General features: G+C 35.0%; 1 protein-coding gene across 3 annotated transcripts in view; it reads right to left on the bottom strand.

Moving 5' to 3' along the window:
• Positions 1–17,460, bottom strand: part of cert (ceramide transfer protein) — a 105,407-nt gene that overhangs the window by 69,150 nt on the left and 18,797 nt on the right. Inside the window, exons 3-6 of one of the 3 annotated variants that reach the window (XM_089638785.1) lie at positions 16,475–16,561; positions 13,764–14,007; positions 11,149–11,326; positions 9,294–9,354 (exon numbers count right to left, since the gene is read on the bottom strand). In XM_089638785.1, the coding sequence (XP_089494911.1) occupies positions 9,294–9,354; positions 11,149–11,326; positions 13,764–14,007; positions 16,475–16,561 (570 nt within the window). The remainder of the gene's footprint in view (positions 1–9,293; positions 9,355–11,148; positions 11,327–13,763; positions 14,008–16,474; positions 16,562–17,460) is intronic. The other 2 variants (XM_089638786.1, XM_089638787.1) reach the window with 2 other exon arrangements.

The following is a 17,460-nucleotide window of genomic DNA, read 5'->3' as shown; positions in this document are numbered from 1 at the left end:
TAGGGATATGATGTTTTTTTTGCATTAACTCCCACGCAGGAAGCCATGAGAAAAATAATTTCCTTCAGGACCTCTATCATCTTTGGGGATGATGTGTGGAGGGATTGCTGTGGGATGTTATGAATATTGTCAATTGAACCACGTAATCTTCGTAACTTTCAGCCATCTATTCTAGAGAGGATTTAAAAACTTTTTCGTTCGATAATTGATGAACCTGTGAAAAATTTCTAACACCTTATTAGGTGTTAATTACCACTCAGAACATTAGAACGTCAAAAGACGTAAATATGATAATAGCGGTCAAGACATTAGAACGTCTTTTCACGTAAACGCGCGAGATTTTACAAAAATTGATTTATTTCCATCACTAGTATACGGATTGCCATGATTTAAAAAACAGAGTATCGATAATGAATAACTCTACGCGTCTGTATTCAAGAATATCTATGGAACGTAGAGGTGCATAATCTAAGCCGATTGAAACTGTCAAGATGAACATCTTAGTTAATAATTTATTGCGTTTCTAAATAATTTATTAAAAATATTTTAGTTTGGACGGTTAATATTTTGAGGTGACTAATAGTTTTTAAATATATTTCTTCAATATATAAAGTGTTATTCCTTTATGCTACTCAGAAAAAAGTACATTTTTCAAGGCTTTGAAATAATGGTAAGCGATTTTTACATATTTTTGACGTTTTCATAAAATGTATATTTAGAAACGCAAATATTTGCATATAACAACACAATGCGATAGTGGATTTCATAATCTTTCCAAAACATTTTTTTAGAATGAGGCTACGTTTCCCAAAACGTGAGTTATGAAGATTTTAGTAAAACTCGTAAATAACATAAAAATTATCACGTTCTGACAGTTCTCAAAGAGACACATAATAAATAAAATTCTATGTCTGAGAGGTTAAAATTGTATGAGTGTATAATTTATTACCTGGTGGAAATGTAAATCATTGCGACAGTGACTTTATCCATGTAGGTCATCTACAAAAATTGATAATCAATTAATTATAATTGAATCTCCAAGAATAATAAATTTTACCATGTCGCTGACATTTGTTATTTATTGCTTACTTTATAAAAGGAAAATATTAAATAATATTTTTCATTAACTGGCAGTTGTAAAATGATATTGTCAATTTTATCAAGTTGACATATTTTATTATAGGTATGAGGCTATATCAGATAAATGTGTTACTATTCACGAGCAGTAAAACTACCTTGAAATGATAAATTAAGGGAAAGTTTTCATATCTGTGACTTAAAATAATAAGTGAATAATAATTTGTATCTCTCATTATAAAAAACAGTCAGATATGGTTTTATCCATAGACATTCAAATTAATAGACAAGCCAATCGGGGAAAAGGGAACAAACGAACTTTCGCGGGAGGCGGCAGAACCGTCCCACTTTCGGTGATTTTTCATTAAATGAATCTAGACAGTGATGTTTTTGTTCATATGACGCCATTTTTTCGCGCCTTAAGTACGTTTCGTGTTTGCGCTGTGCTTAAAAACCAACTTAAAGTGAAAAAAATCATAGTTTATTCCCTAGCCTTTATAAATACATATACTGTTTACGAGAAATTAACTCATAGTTTTATCGTGTTTATCAGTGTTTTGTCGTCTTTTAATTGTGATTGTTGCGCAAATGAGTGACATCGGAAATAATGACGCGGCGTCGGTCGGCAACAGCGACCAAACGCAAGATTCCCGGAAGCGCCGACGTGAGGATTCGGACTCCGATTCCTCGTCCAGTCAGAGGGGTTACAGACACCTGGACCCGCGAGTTGAACGACTGATGCAACAGGTGTCCGCTCTGACGGACGCCCTAATGGGCAGTCGCGTAGAACTCGAGGAATTCCCGGGGAGAGAAGACCCCGCTGAAGGTACACGGCGGGAAGTATCGGGGTTCATAGAACTACCCGCCAGCCTAGCCGCCCAGAAGAACATTCTGGAGTTCGAAAACCCGAGCACCGTGGTGAAAGAGGCACCGATCCCGAAAGCGGACGCGAGAAGAGTGGGAGTTATTTCGGCTCTTCAACATTTCAACTCGGAGGAATGGTCGCGGGTTCGCTATGCCGAAACCCAAAAGGCTTACACCGCCACGCCTGCCTTCGTAGAGCTGGAGGTGAATGAAGAGCTGAAGAGGCTCGACAAGAACAGCTCTTTTGCACCAGGCCTGGATCGTTCCCTTGGAGCTCTCTCTAATGCCATCTTGTCACAAACGGAGGTAGTAAAAGGGAATATGCAGACGCTGGTAAACTGGGCAGCCGATTCTGGCACCTGCTTGACCCCTTCGACCCTGTTCGAGAAAATCCAAGAGATGTTCACCAAGGAATCCCCATACAGTAGGATCACGGACGACGTCATACAAATTGTATGTGGAAGGCGAACTGAGTGTCTCCAAAGTAGGCGAAAGGCCCTGTTGGAGGGAATAACAGACCCCTTTACCAGGGAAGGCCTCGCCAGGATCCCACCGAGCTCCAGGCACCTCTTTAATAAAGAGGAACTTGCGGCCTATATCTTGGCAAAAGGGGGACGAGACAAGGTTGTCAGTGTCGCAACTATCCCCCCCGTCAACCACAACCCTCTACCTCACAAATGGCAAGGCCGGTGAGGGAAGCTCCACCCTCACTCCCTAGAAAGCCCTTTCGACCCGGTCCTAGGCCAGAGAAAGATAGGACACATCGCCAGCCCACCAAGAAGCAAGAGCCCTCTCGCAAAGCGACTAGCGATCGGGGTAGGAGGCGGTGACTGAAGGCCAGAGCCCTTCTGGAGAGGACGCCTGAAGGCATATCGGGAGGTGTGGAGGAAGTTGGGGGCGTCACCACTAATGAACTGAACATCCTGGAAGGAGCAAGGATTTACTTTGTGTCCAAACCTCCTCTGGCTCTCCCGTCGGCCGAGCTCAGGCAGAATTTCAGGACAAAGACGTCTTCAGACATGACCGCGCACATCGAAATGATGAAAGCGTCAAAGATTTTGGAGGCAGCAGACGACTCCCCGAGCTTCCTGTCAGGTATGTTCCTTACCTCCAAATCAGACCACACCTTCAGACCCATCTTCAACTTGAAGGCCTTGAACGTCTTCATAGATTCAAAGCCCTTCAAACTTTTCAGCCATTTTCGGGTACCGGAATTCCTTCAACCCGACGATTGGATGATAAAAGTAGACCTCTCCCAGGCTTATTTCCATGTGTCTATCGCAAGATCACACCGGAAATTCCTGCGCCTCATCTACAGTGGAGAACTCCTTCAGATGACGTCTTTGCCCTTCGGCCTGTCATCAGCGCCAAGGATCTTCTCGCTGCTCTCAAACTGGGTAGCGGAGCTGCTAAGAGGGAAGGGACTGAGGACAGTAGTCTACCTAGACGACTTCTTAGTAGCAAACCAGTGCAGAAAACACCTGGCCCGCCAAGTCGTTACTATAGTGCACACACTTCAACAACTAGGTTGGGTTAGGTTAGGTTAGGTTAAGTTAGGTTAAGTTAGGATTCAGCCAATTTATAAATACCGATTCAGCCAAGCACAAACAGTCAGGCTGGAAATTGACGGGTTCAGAAAAAGACAACATCAACCCACTTAAATGGTTGAGGAAAGTTGTTGCTCTCTCTAAAGCCAGAAGAGGCCCGCTACTAAAGGACCTGTTTGTGACCACATCAGGAGAGGCACAATAATAGGGGGGTGGATTAAATCAGTCCTCAGAGAAGCAGGAGTCCACGCAACCCCAGGAAGTGTACGCTCGGCTGTAGCCTCTCTAAACTGGTTGGAAGACTATCCTATAGAGGAGATACTCACAAGAGGGAATTGGAAATCTGAGCACACCTTCCGGAAATTCTACCCAAGGGAGGTCGCTCACTCGGGTAGCGAACACCTCCAGTGCTCAATGGCTCCATTCTTTACTCCAGTTTAAAGAGCATCACATATAACGCAAGTTTCAGATCACCAGGTGAGAGCAGACACATCTCATAATGGATTCCAGGCATCGATAAGGAACACAAAATAAAATAATTTTACCTACCAATAAAATTTATATTTTGTTTCTATCGATGCCTGGAATCCAGGTAATCCCTACCTGGTGCATTACGAGTCATATGAACAAAAACATCACGTGACCTGAAATGCACGTCACTACAGTGTTGACAGTAGGGAGAGAAGGTGTGGCAAGTGGAGAAAAGGGGCAAATATAGGGAATAAACATGCGCGAAACGTAAATGAAAAGGGCGAAAGAGCAAGCTCTCTCTCATAATGGATTCCAGGCATCGATAAGGAACACAAAATATAAATTTTATTGTAGGTAAAATTATTTTATTATTCACGAGCAGTAAAACTACCTTGAAATGATAAATTAAGGGAAAGTTGTCATATCTGTGACTTAAAATAATAAGTGAATTATAATTTGTATCTCTCATTATAAAAAACAGTCAGATATGGTTTTATCCATAGACATTCAAATTAATAGACAAGCCAATCGGGGAAAGGGGAACAAACGAACTTTCACGGGAGGCGGCATAACCGTCCCACTTTCGGTGATTTTTCATTAAATGAATCTAGACAGTATACAAGCTACTCGCATTGTAATATCACCATTCGGTCCTCGACAATAAAACCTGCATACGAATTACTAGTCCTCTTTATAATGGCGTGCAAATTGCTACCTGTGTAAAAAACTTAACTGCAAATCGGGTAAACAAATGTTCAGGCACGTTTAAAATTTAAGTACGAACATTCAGATTCTGTGCAAAATGAACAGGGCTGCAAACCTTTGTCTTTACTTCTTTACCTCGAACTTTACTTTTCTGTGTATAGTCTGGTTATTCCAATGTACGCTCTTAAGTTTTCAATGTACGACTGATGTCATAGAAATATATATATTAAATATATATTTAAAGCATTCTCAATCCCTCCTGGTGCCAAAAACATTGTCACGTGGGTTGCCTCCAGTTTGTCGAAATGATACCCAGACTTTATGTTAGGGCAAGTCTATTAATTTGAATGTCTATGGTTTTACCTTTCTGTTCTCGCAATAAATTTATAGATAGCAGATACTAACTTGCTTTTGAATAATGTCACCGAGGACTCACTAATGCATCTGCAGACACACAATCAAAACCATATTACCATACAGAATATATTCACCTTAAAAAAGAGTCATTTTATGTGAAAATGTGTGTTGCAGTGTTATACAAAACTAACTAACTAATTAAAACTAACTAACTAATTATAACTAACTCCCAGTTTATACGGCTCTCTGATACATTTGTTTTCCTGTTTCCTTGACAATTTGGCTGTTCTCACTTGAAAGTCTGCCGCCCGCAGCTCTAGTAAATTAAATGTTTAGATTCAAATTGGCAGAGGAAAAAATCACCCGCTGGTAGAATGTACAGTATAGATCAGTTAATATAGTACAGTCAATCAAATCGTCAGTGCCAAAAGGAACGTTATTAATAGGCTATTCAAATTAAGCAATAGGGGAAAAATTTATTAGGTATTTGATCCCAGGTCAAGATCTATTTATGAATTCCACATCACCGAGAGAATTTAGATTCATATCAAAGATAATTATTAGTGAAGCAAGTTGGCTTTCTTGTGCGCTGAATTATAATACAAAGAGGTCGACCCATAAAATACCTAAACAACGTTCAGGAATGATTATTTGGATCTTGAATACCCATTAAAATTAGAGTAAAATTGTAATTATGTATTAACCTCTCAGGCCTCTGGCATATTCTGTCAGAAGGTTGGAATATTTCCGCTTTGCGAAAAAATCCAAATTAATGAAAATTTCTAAACGTATCCAAAAATTAAGAACTGTTTGTAAAAGGCAATGAATAAAGGTAATTCTTTCAAATTTTATTATTACAAATAAATATTTAAAAATTTTAATGCAACCTTTAAAAATGGCTCTCCTTATGTTTGTTGTAACTTTAAATATTGAAAAAAAAATACGCACATTTTATTAGACAAATGTATTATGAACTTTATTGTTAACCACACTTTTTTGTTGTTTCGTAAAAAAAATTAATAAAAAATTTGCAGTTTAACCTTTGGTTTCTTCTTCTGTGATTCATTTCTTGATTTGAATATTACATATATATTTTCTCTTTCTAACACAGTTTAGATCATATTTCTAACCATGATACATAGTAAGTTAGACAAAACAATTTCTATGAGACCATATGAGCTGTTACCAAAATCAAACAAATAATCCCGAGGGGTTAATCTACTAAAACTAAATGTAATGAAAAAGAAGTAATTTATAGAATACAAAATAAAGGATAAGTTAAACAGAGCTATTTAAGTATAAGGCCTTTCTTCCACGGGAATGCACAAGCATCCAATACAAGATATTGCATTGCACTACCCCTACATACATTCTGGAATAAACGATTATTTTTACATTATATCACGATTCGGGTATCTTGACGAACACCACCATACATCTACACATTGGTTCGTATACACGCACACATTGTCGACACTTTGTAAACTCGTCGACAACGCCAGTCTCCTTGTCAGCCGGGCGAGGTTGTTCCTACTGACATTGACATGGCGTCACTTGTGTCAGACATTATGTAACAATATGTGTGCTTTAGATCAATGCTAGGAAAAAAACAGTCAACAAAGAATGACAGGATTTAAAAATGAAAGCTCCAGCAACCGTTTTGTTGTGAAAGCATTCTAGTTTTGACGTTTCGAGAATTCAACAATGATTGGTGGCAACGCGGGTCGATTTAACTAGCGACTGTGTTCCCAGTCAACGCAACAAGTTGTTTGTCACATGAGTATCAGATACCCCTGTGGAAGGAGGGCCTACATGTGTCATTAGACGTCACAAATATTAACATATCTTTAGATTACTGTGAATCTAGGAGGACCCAACAGAGAGACAGAGTTGGTCAAGAGGGACTGCGGCCATATATCCCAACAGGATGATGGTGTTACAATGCACTGAGTTAAGAATGACATCAAGGGTGGTGGAAGCAATGGAACCCTCCTGAAAAAGTTGTCTCCATCTACCAAATAAACCTAGACTAGGCCTATCGGCGTGGAAATTGACGCCTAAATCAATTTAAAATTGGTTTACATGCACAATCAGCTATCTGAATACAAATAATATATATATATACCTTACAGATAGCTTAAGGACAGCGTTATAACAAATGTAAGAACTTGAAATTGTTACATTTATTTCAAGAAAAGTTTCTGATGTCATTCTACCCACTAATCCCGATCATGACATCATGCAGCATGTGATACACCCATCAACCAATACCGAGGGCTAACACAATACAGTATGGTAAAATTAAGCGGATGAGAATCACGCGACCAGCTTGGGATAATTATGACGTTGACACACTGGTTGTTACTTGTTACGCGAGATTTATTTGGGCTTTGCTAATCAGGGTTGTATTACATCGTCATCGCCCCAAGGGGTTTTGAATCTGGTTCGCCAGATTTCAGAACTTGTTTCAAGGTACGTAAAGGTTAAACATGCACTTTAAATTTGTATTTATTAAATTAAATTAAATTGCAGAGAAAAGGAATGAAAAGTGTATAGTTAAATGAATAATTAATTTACTACTACAACTGTTTCCAAGACTAAGACACATTTTGAAGACACATCACAAGGAACTCCACAGACATTATGACGCTTTATCATTTGCCCAGAATGGTTTGACTGAGAAATGTTAAACAATTATTATTTTAATTATTGAGGTGAAATTCCAATGACATTTTCAATGGCATTCATAAACAGATAGCAAATGAAGACCACAATACGAATTGTTCATACAAACAAGGAACGCAGTTTGTACGAACAATTCGTTAAAAATTAAAAACATAGTATGAAAAATTTTGTATCCACGTTTTGACAATTGATTATTATTATGATTTCCTTGATAGAGTTTTAGGCTTGCGAGAAAAAATATTATACTCAAATACAGTATTGTACAAACAAAAATGCGTTTTATTTAAATGGAATGGGTTAAGATAAGTAAGAAATAATTATTGTTTTTCCCAAATGTCAAGCTACTGAATAATAACCATGGAAACAGTCAGGCGTTGCTGCCATCTGGGTTTCCATTTTTGTGCTACCGTTTGGACAGAATTTTTTAATGGTATGCCAAGTCCTCTCTTAGGGTATTTTCTTTAGTCATTGTTTGAGACACACACACAGGACATTTATAAAACATGCTTGTATTACAAAAATAGTAGATAATGAGTATATGTTTTTTGCAAAATTATGTTTTTGTATATTTTACACCGTCTTACCAGATAATGTGTGGGTTAAATAACACATATAAATATGTAAGGTAATAAACACTGGCGTTTGAGAGGTTAAATAACACATTTAAATATGGAGTCTAAAATTAATTAAACTACATAAGATTACCCAGAACATCCGAAGTAGGAAAAAACAGAGACCAATCCAGTGGAGCAAATTAAAATGCACTTGAATCTTACTTTTATCGCGGCACTCATCATAGCAAGCGGTAACCAGAAGCTTTATTAGTAAATTTAAACTAAGCATGTGCATTGTAATTACCATATGGTTTACTATTTTATCACATTCATTTTGGATGTGGAAGATATAAATATAGTTAACTTCGTAGTATGTATATAATGTTTTGGTGTTTTCCTGATTTGCATTAATTTTATCAATTCTGTTTATAAACACAGAACAGTTGTTTTCACGTGACTTTTTTCTACAATGTGTATATGTATATAATTATATCACCTATGATTTATTCATTCATTTATAACCACTCGAGCGATTGTATATATATTTACCATATTATTTAAATAATATCATACCTCAAAATATGAATATGGAAATATATGAACCGCTTACTGCGGTTTAAAACTGATGAATTAAGATTTCGCCGTTTATCCCATACCTTTAGATCTTATAAATTTGGCACATTATAAGCGATCGCTCAAAACCTTTTTTCAAACTTGCCAAAAATCGCTTGAGACAATACATAACTTTAATTTTTTTTAAATTATGTTTATTATTAATTTTAACATTTCAAAAAGAGTTCATGTGCTAGTTATTCACAATTATAAAGTATATCATTACTAGCCTCGAGGTATAAAAATGGAGCTACGTAAATTAGCCACGACTGTAATTATTACAATCAGTCAATCTTTTGTCAGTGGTAATAAATTAGTTAAGGTATAATTTTTGATTATATCACTATAAAAAATTACAGTGTAAACTGTCTGATAAATTCTTAACACACATCAACCTAATTATATATTTTTTTAAACTCACCTCTAAATCAGGGCCCGGGAGAGATGCAATTCTAGCTTGTTGGAGGTGGTCACAGGCATCCCTAAAAAAAGATAACAAGATCATTCAGGGATAGTTCAAACTAAAAGATAACAAGAGTATTCAGGGATAGTTGAAACAAAAAGATAACAAGAGTATTCAGGGATAGTTGAAACAAAAAGATAACAAGAGTATTCAGGGATAGTTCAAACAAAAAGATAACAAGAGTATTCAGGGATAGTTGAAACAAAAAGATAACAAGAGTATTCAGGGATAGTTGAAACAAAAAGATAACAAGAGTATTCAGGGATAGTTCAAACAAAAAGATAACAAGAGTATTCAGGGATAGTTCAAACAAAAAGATAACAAGGCAATTTGCTTATAATACAACTGGGGCCTAATGTCGGAAGTGTTAATGTCTTGTTTAGGTCAATTTGAGATAGGTATCAGAAATCACTTTAAAACATTCTTAATTAACGCTAGAATTTTCTACGTCAGACACTATGAATATGAATATAATATATGGACACTGCCAAGTCTGTACGCTGTAAGGTTGATTATTAAGAGGAATACACAAGCCCAAAATGTGTATACCCTTAGGACGGGTTGTTTCATGGAATTTGAACAATTCCTCAAATTTCAAAATTGATTTGCAAGTTCTGTGAAGGTTCTATTCAAGATCTATTATTATATCATTATTGGCCAATTACTTCACAAAACTGAAATTATGACAGAACTTGAATAGAACCTTCACAGAACTTGAAAATAAACTTGAAAATAAACTTTTAAATTTGACAAATTGTTCAAATTATGTGAAACAACTCGTCCTTAGTGTGCCTTATATCACCACGAATACGAGTAAGAGACATAAAAATCACTTGGCAAACGTAGTCTAGAAAAGGTGGTCGATACTATTGCAAAAGTGGTTTTTATTTATTTTATGAATAATTTAATAAGAAAGGAAAAAAAAGATTAATTGAAAATAGTGATTTCACATTAAGCTTCGCCTCATGATGGTCACTATAAAAGCTGACATTTGATAAATAAATGTGTTTTAAAAATTCAAATAAAAATAAACACCTACATACATACACAAACCACCTTAATATTATATTATTGATGATGTATCAGTTGCCTATACTGAATACGTATTTGGTATTTGTGATTTATTTCTAGCATTAGGTCCCAGATCAGCAGTGGCGGCTCGTGACTTTTGGGTGTACTAGAGTGCTAATATTACAAAAAATGGCATTATTGATGTTGTTGTAGCTGAAAACGATTTTTTATTTTTTTTTTAAATTCGATTTTTTTCAGGAAATCCGTGCAGCCAAACTGAAATTTTCTGAACATCTTCATACAAAAAAAATTCTGTTACAACAACATCAATAATGCCATCTTTTGTAATATTAGCACTCTAGTACAATCAAAAGTCACGAGCCGCCACTGCAGATGAGTAGAATGGTATCACACCAGAAAAAAAATTATAAAAGCAGTTTTTTTTCTCATTCATTCTTGCTTTGGTATATCTTTTTATAACCTACTCTGCAATATAGGTGCTTGTATAAGCGGAGTGCAGACATTCATGTGCACAGCATTCACCTCTGATATCCACTCTTCCAATTAAGTATCATAGAATTATATTTGTGGTTACACAAAGTGGAATTTACAATTTTTTAATAACTAATCCAAATACATTGATGTTTGATAATTAACGGTCTTCATATGTCAGTGTTAATAACGTCTTTGGCTAATACTCCTGTCGTGCACGGTGGTCAACACAGACACAAAAAACGTTGACCCAGAAGATGGTGAGTTTACGGGGTACGATTTAACCTAAAAGAGATGAAAGAAGACCAACCTGTAGAGATCTTCCACCTTCTTTCTCTTGGCCTCCTCACGCTCCAGTCTCACTTTCCAGTGCTCCTCCCTCTGCTGGACCAGTTCTGTACAGTGCTGCAGCGTAGCCAATACACCCTGTGCCGTGGCCCGGAAAGTGATGGCCTCACCACGAAAATCAACTGGAGATAATTCTTCAGCTGCAAGAAAAATTCCTTTTATGAAACCCTCTGGGCTAAATATCATGTTAGATACAAAATCTGTCAGATAAGAGATTTATTTATAAATATTGCTGCTTGATATTCAATTTCAATTTTTTTTATGTGATATTATTGTAAACTTTTAAACGAAAAGAGAAGACTTGATATTATCTCCTTTTAAAACTGTATACATATCATATCATAAATAAAATAAAATAAAGGTAAAGTAAAGCTAAATATATCACTAAAACTATAAATGATTAGGTGAGCTCTAAAGGTAAGTTTTGGTGGTGATAATATAACGCACTAAAGAATTATAACAAAATTCTACCTCTCTATTTTGACATCCGACATGGACAGTCCAGGGATTGTTCATTCCCATGGGAACTTAAATGCATTGAATGTAAAATGACGGTATAGGAAAAGTTATATTCATTATCTCATGTCTGGGTGGGTACTTTATGAACCTAATAGTGTTGTTGACAGTCTGGTACTTCATTTAAAGTAATTTAATTACTAACAAACATGATTAGCCCTATTTTCCTTTTTTTGATAATGAATAAAATTCTCCAAAATACGGTCATACCGAAACATCATGTAGTCTAGTCATACCTTAGTTCCTCCGCTTTAAGACTTTTACAGTTTTTCTTTTATTATACAAATTTATGGGCCACATATGAAATTATTACTTAATGATAAGACATAATTATTTGTCTTTATATTCTCAAATGGAATACATAAATCAAAATGAAAAATGTTATTTTAAAAGTACAGTACTCTGACTAATCCGCCACCCCAAAAACCGGGAAGTGTCCAATTAGTGAAAATGGCAAAGTATAGTGCATATATACAAAATATGCTAAAAATTAAAAATTGTGTTTTGTAAAAGCAAACATTACCAAAGATCGTTTGAAAAATGTCTATTTTTGGTTTAAAGTTATAGATGTCATGTTGTCATGTTTATGCTTGAGATAAGACTCTATTTTGTAAATTTATTCAAACAAAAAACGTAGCAAAACGAAATGAAGAAAAACGTTATTTATTAAGTGAAACAGCACAAGATTCCCAACTGCTTCCAACCGTCTGTAGCCAGTGAGACCATGGCATCCCCAATTAGGGTATGTTGTGAAGGTAGTGAGGAGGGGATGAGGAAGTTGAGGAAGTACCTTTCTATTCAGATATGGTCACCAAATTGGCCAAAGCATTCCAAGCAATATTTCAATTCGGTGGTCTTACACCAGGGCGATTGTGAGAGTATCTTCCACTCTGGAACATGCCGCAAATATACTATAGATTATTTTAGTTGAGTAAATTGTGAAATAACACAAATTAACCAAATAAAATTTACTTGCGTAGGCCGGGATTTGAACCCGTGACCTATGGCTTACTAGTCGAGAGCCTTAACGACGAAGGCCGTCAAGTATGCGACAGAGGACTAACCAAAGCGTTATAAAAGAAAAATAATGAACCACAGTGACTGGTAAAATGGTCAGCGAGAGCAAGCTAGATGGTGGTATGGTTAAGTGTGTAAGAATAAGATAACCCAACCCGTTGTGTCAGTGTACAAAGCTTTGTGGTCATGTCTAGGCACGCGGCGGACATACCGGCGAATAATGGAGCTTGATTTAGTGTATAAATAAGGGCGGATTATAGTTGTGGTCGGATAATCTAGCAGCGGATCACTGAGAAAGTAGTTACTATTTTTTTTTCAAATAATTATAGACAATAAATTACATTTCCTACAAATATTTTTATTTTGAAGTGAAAGAAGGAGAGAGCGAAACTAAAACCATCAGAAGGCTAACAATCTATAAAGTAGCAAAAAGTGAGTCTGTAAAATTGAGCCTCATCTTTACACTGAAGTGAATAAAATAGGTGGATTAGGTGAATAAAATCATTTAAATATTGCAAAACAATTTTTTTACGCAGTCTTAGAATAAAGCAACTTCAATACCAATTATTAATCAAGTAACTTAAATACTGGCGAAAGAAGTCACTTAAATATCGATAAATAAACTAGCTCAAATACCAGTGAATAAATTCACATCAATGAACAAGGTATTAAAATTTTTAATAAATAAAGACATACCAGTGAACAAAGTATTCAAAATTTAAATAAATAAAAACATCCCAGTAAACAAAGTATTCAAAAAAATTTAATAAATAAAGACATACCAGTGAACTAAAAATTTAAATAAATAAGACATACCAGTGAACAAAGTATTCAAAATTTTAATAAATAAAGTCATACCAGTGAACAAGGTCGTTTAAATTTGGATGAATAAAGACAGTTCAATGCCAGTAAATAGTCACATTAAAATCAATAAATTGAGTCACATAAATATACACTGACCTGGGTAATTTTGTACTAGTTAATAAAGAAATTTATATTTCGATTAATAAAGACAATTCAACACCAATTAGTAAAATAACTCACGTAAGGTTGGTGTAGCCCCTTCCGTCTCCTCGGCCAAAGCATCAAAGTATCGCTGAAGGTTGTCGGTTTGTCGGCACAGAATCTCCCGGAAGGTGCCGAGCTCGGCCAGCTTTTCCAGGAGCTGGCGCATGCCTCTCGCCGCACTGCCCCCTGAGGCTGTACTGGCCCCGCCTGACTGGAGGGAGAGGGCCGATCCGTGCCGCCGGAGGCTGTTCTCTGAGCCTGTGCCATAGCCGGATTCCACCTGTGACGGGAAGTAATTAGTTTAGAATATTGGAAGGTAAGATGTCGAGTGGGGAAGATCGGAATAGAATAGAAAGCATAAAAATGCATTTTTAATTTTTATATAAAATGCCAATTAGTTTGAGCCGAACTGCACTTTTTCAGTTTAATAAACAGTTTGCATCTGAACGGTTATGCCTAAAGCAGTTGATGTGTTAAAAAGGGAAGTAAGGTCTAGAATGTAACACTGTTTAATTTTTAAATTTCAATCACAAAGTTACTAGATTCCAAAATATTAAAAACTTTAATTTAGATAAACCTGAGTTACGCAAAAAATTAAAATTCAAAATTGAAGGTTTACTGCGCAAAAAATATTGGTTACCTGGTATAATCAATGTTAGAGTTTTTAATCACAATTGTGTATTTAATTAAATGAAGACTAAGACCATATTTACTTGTCATTGCAATGAAATAGTAATGAACACGGGGTGATATTATTTACCAGCATAGAATTTACTGAATGAAATGAATCACTTACCAATCACAGTACAATTCTCTATTTTGTCAATAAGATGTAAACTTTTAATTTTGACATGTTGTTAGTAAATTGTTATTTCGAAGATTTATATTAACTTATACAGATTTAAAATACAGAGGTGATACATGTGTATATGTTTTACATTGTTACAAATTATGAGGTAATATTAATGATTTGTAAATGCTCTTAAAATTAGTAATGATTTATGAAAAACAGTGGCGTGCAGTCCATAAAGGCTGAAAAGTTGTGCCTACTCTAAGAAAAAAAACCATAAAAGAGAAGTTTTTTTTAATCATAGTGTAATTTTTCCCTACATTTTTGAATATTTTTTAAGTCATGATCATGTTAAGTACATTGACAACATGTCCCTTTTTAATAAATATAATGGTTGTTTTCAAATTAATATTCAATGCACAATTCATACCCGAACTTGAAAAATTATACACCGTCTACCTTTCGTAATAGATCAATGCACGCCACTGTGAAATAACCTATACACTATATCCACTCAAGTGATTTTTGGCATATTAAGCCAAGTTTGCAAAATGTTTTGAGCGATCGCTTGCCATAACGTTCCAAATTATTAGAATCTAAATATGGGATAAACAGTAAAGTGTAGGTGGATTCATTGGCTTTAAACCGTAGTAAGCAGTTTCATATGTTTCCATATTAATAGTTTGAGGAATGTTATTCATTAAATAATATGGTTAATGTATATATGACACCAATAACTCGAGTGGATACAGAACATAATAACTCAAGATATCATCAGTTTGTGAAAAATAGTATCTATAAGACACTTCAAATACAAAGTAATTAAACAAACTCACACCCAAAACACTTTATTTACTTTAAAATAGTCAATTTAATGGCCTCCAACTCACAATCTATTTGGGACACAGTTAATGCACTAGCCGTGTCATTAGCCGGCAATAATGATTAGTGACTACTTTCAAATAGGTAACCACTGTTAATTGAGCACTCAATTGTGTTAAAGTTTTAACTTACTTAAATCTACCCAAAACCATATTGAAAACATTCATGCCAGTTCTTTATACCACACCAAAACTAAAAGACACCTTGATTTTTTCAGATTTGTTAATATGTACTTTAGGAGTAGAAATTAGGCATGTACCTTCTAGTAAAAGTAAGTTTCATAAAAATTGTGTATCTGCACTGTTAAGTTAGAGTCGTAGAAATGGTATAAAAATAAAATTAAATAAAAGTTAGTTTTTCTTTAAATTGTAACATCACAAAGTGTGCTTCATATGAAAATATATAATAATAGCGTAGTAAATACCATTATTAATATAATGATTATGCATAAAATTGCAGGCATGGTCAGTTAAGTTTTTCTTAACTGACCATGATTTTTATTTCTAATAAAAATCATGGTTTCAGCGAAGGGTAAACTTAAAATTAATCATAAACTGCTCGTTCGTAGATGGCGCTAATTTAATTATTTAGGAAAACCATTTTTTGCAAGTTACACTTTAAAATTTTAAGATGATTTATTTGTTTGCGCATGAGCATAAGGAATATGAATAAATAGTTCTGTCCGCATAAAAACTCAGTTCTTTCAAGAGAGGCATACAAATATAATATTGTACCGGTGATTTAATCCAATGTTGTATTTGTATGCCTCTCTTGAAAGAATTGAGATTGTATCCAGACAAAACTATTTATTCATATTCGTATTCCGTATCTAAAGATGCAAACAAACAATTCATCTTAATATTTCAAAGCATAACTTGCAAAGTGTTTATTCCTAAAATAATTAAATTAGCACCATCTATGAAAGAGCAGAGTTATAATAATTTTGAGTTTACACTAAAAAAATACCACATATTAATATTCTACGGAAGAGTTATATATTAGATAAAATCATTGTTTGTTGTTTAGTATAATATAAGTATACATGCGCAATAGTTATGGAAGAAAACATAAATACTTGTACGGGAGAACGATTTGCACGTTCCCCATCTACGATAGAAGGCTCCGGTCCATTTAATTCTACTGCTTCGTCTTCATCTAACTGCTAAAGAAATTAACCTTTGTTACATTCACACACTCAGAAAAATATTAACATGTATATTTTAATCACAATCATGCATTGTGCAAACAAATATAAATCTGATAATAAAAATAATACAAGACAAAATATGGGCAATAAATAAACATATGTAATATTACTAGCTGTACCCGGCTACGCTTTGCTGTGGCCCAGTCTGTCTGTTCAGATAGAGGAACAATAGCGCGTGTTGCTTTTATGTCCAACAGATGGAGCTATGTTTAAAAAAAGCATGTTTGTCCAACAGATTGTGCTGTTTTTCAAAAAAAGCATTTTTTTACCTGTCACAGGTGACATCTATATAATATAGGCATATAAAAACACATGCATATTCAAATGTAACGTAATGTCAAAATTTCAAAGCAATCATTGATGAACTTTCGGATATTTAAGATTTTGAACAAACGAACATTTTTATTTATACAGATTTAAAAAAAAAAAATTAGAAAAGAAAGACAAACTTTCCCGGGATGCGAATAACCTGACAATATTTGAGAATCTCCTACTACCACCACACTAAGCGGAAAATGTTGCTTGTGTTGTGATGGAGGACTTAGTCAGCCGAGGAATTGAACACACAACGCCTGGGTGGGACCCAAACATGATACCAACTCAGCCACTGACCGATCGAAATTATGAAGTATATATGCTGCACATCCGAGAAAGAAATTAATATTTCATAATTTCATCGAAAAGGAGCTTTAGTATTTCAACTTCAATTAAGTAGAATTAAAATCATATGTTAAACAACTAAAAACCTGTAAAAATGTTTCTAATGTTTTCTTGTTGCTCTCATGCAAAGTTTTGCAAATGTGGACTATTAACTTATACAGTGGGCAAGCAAAACTATTATAAACATAAGATTT

Source organism: Hesperophylax consimilis, chromosome 13 (genome assembly GCF_061612785.1).
Source record: "Hesperophylax consimilis isolate HC1 chromosome 13, BYU_Hcon_1.0, whole genome shotgun sequence".
In the NCBI taxonomy this organism is placed as follows: Eukaryota; Metazoa; Arthropoda; class Insecta; order Trichoptera; family Limnephilidae; genus Hesperophylax; species Hesperophylax consimilis.
Note: the sequence above shows the minus strand (reverse complement) of the source record. Positions and strands in the feature narration are given on the sequence as shown.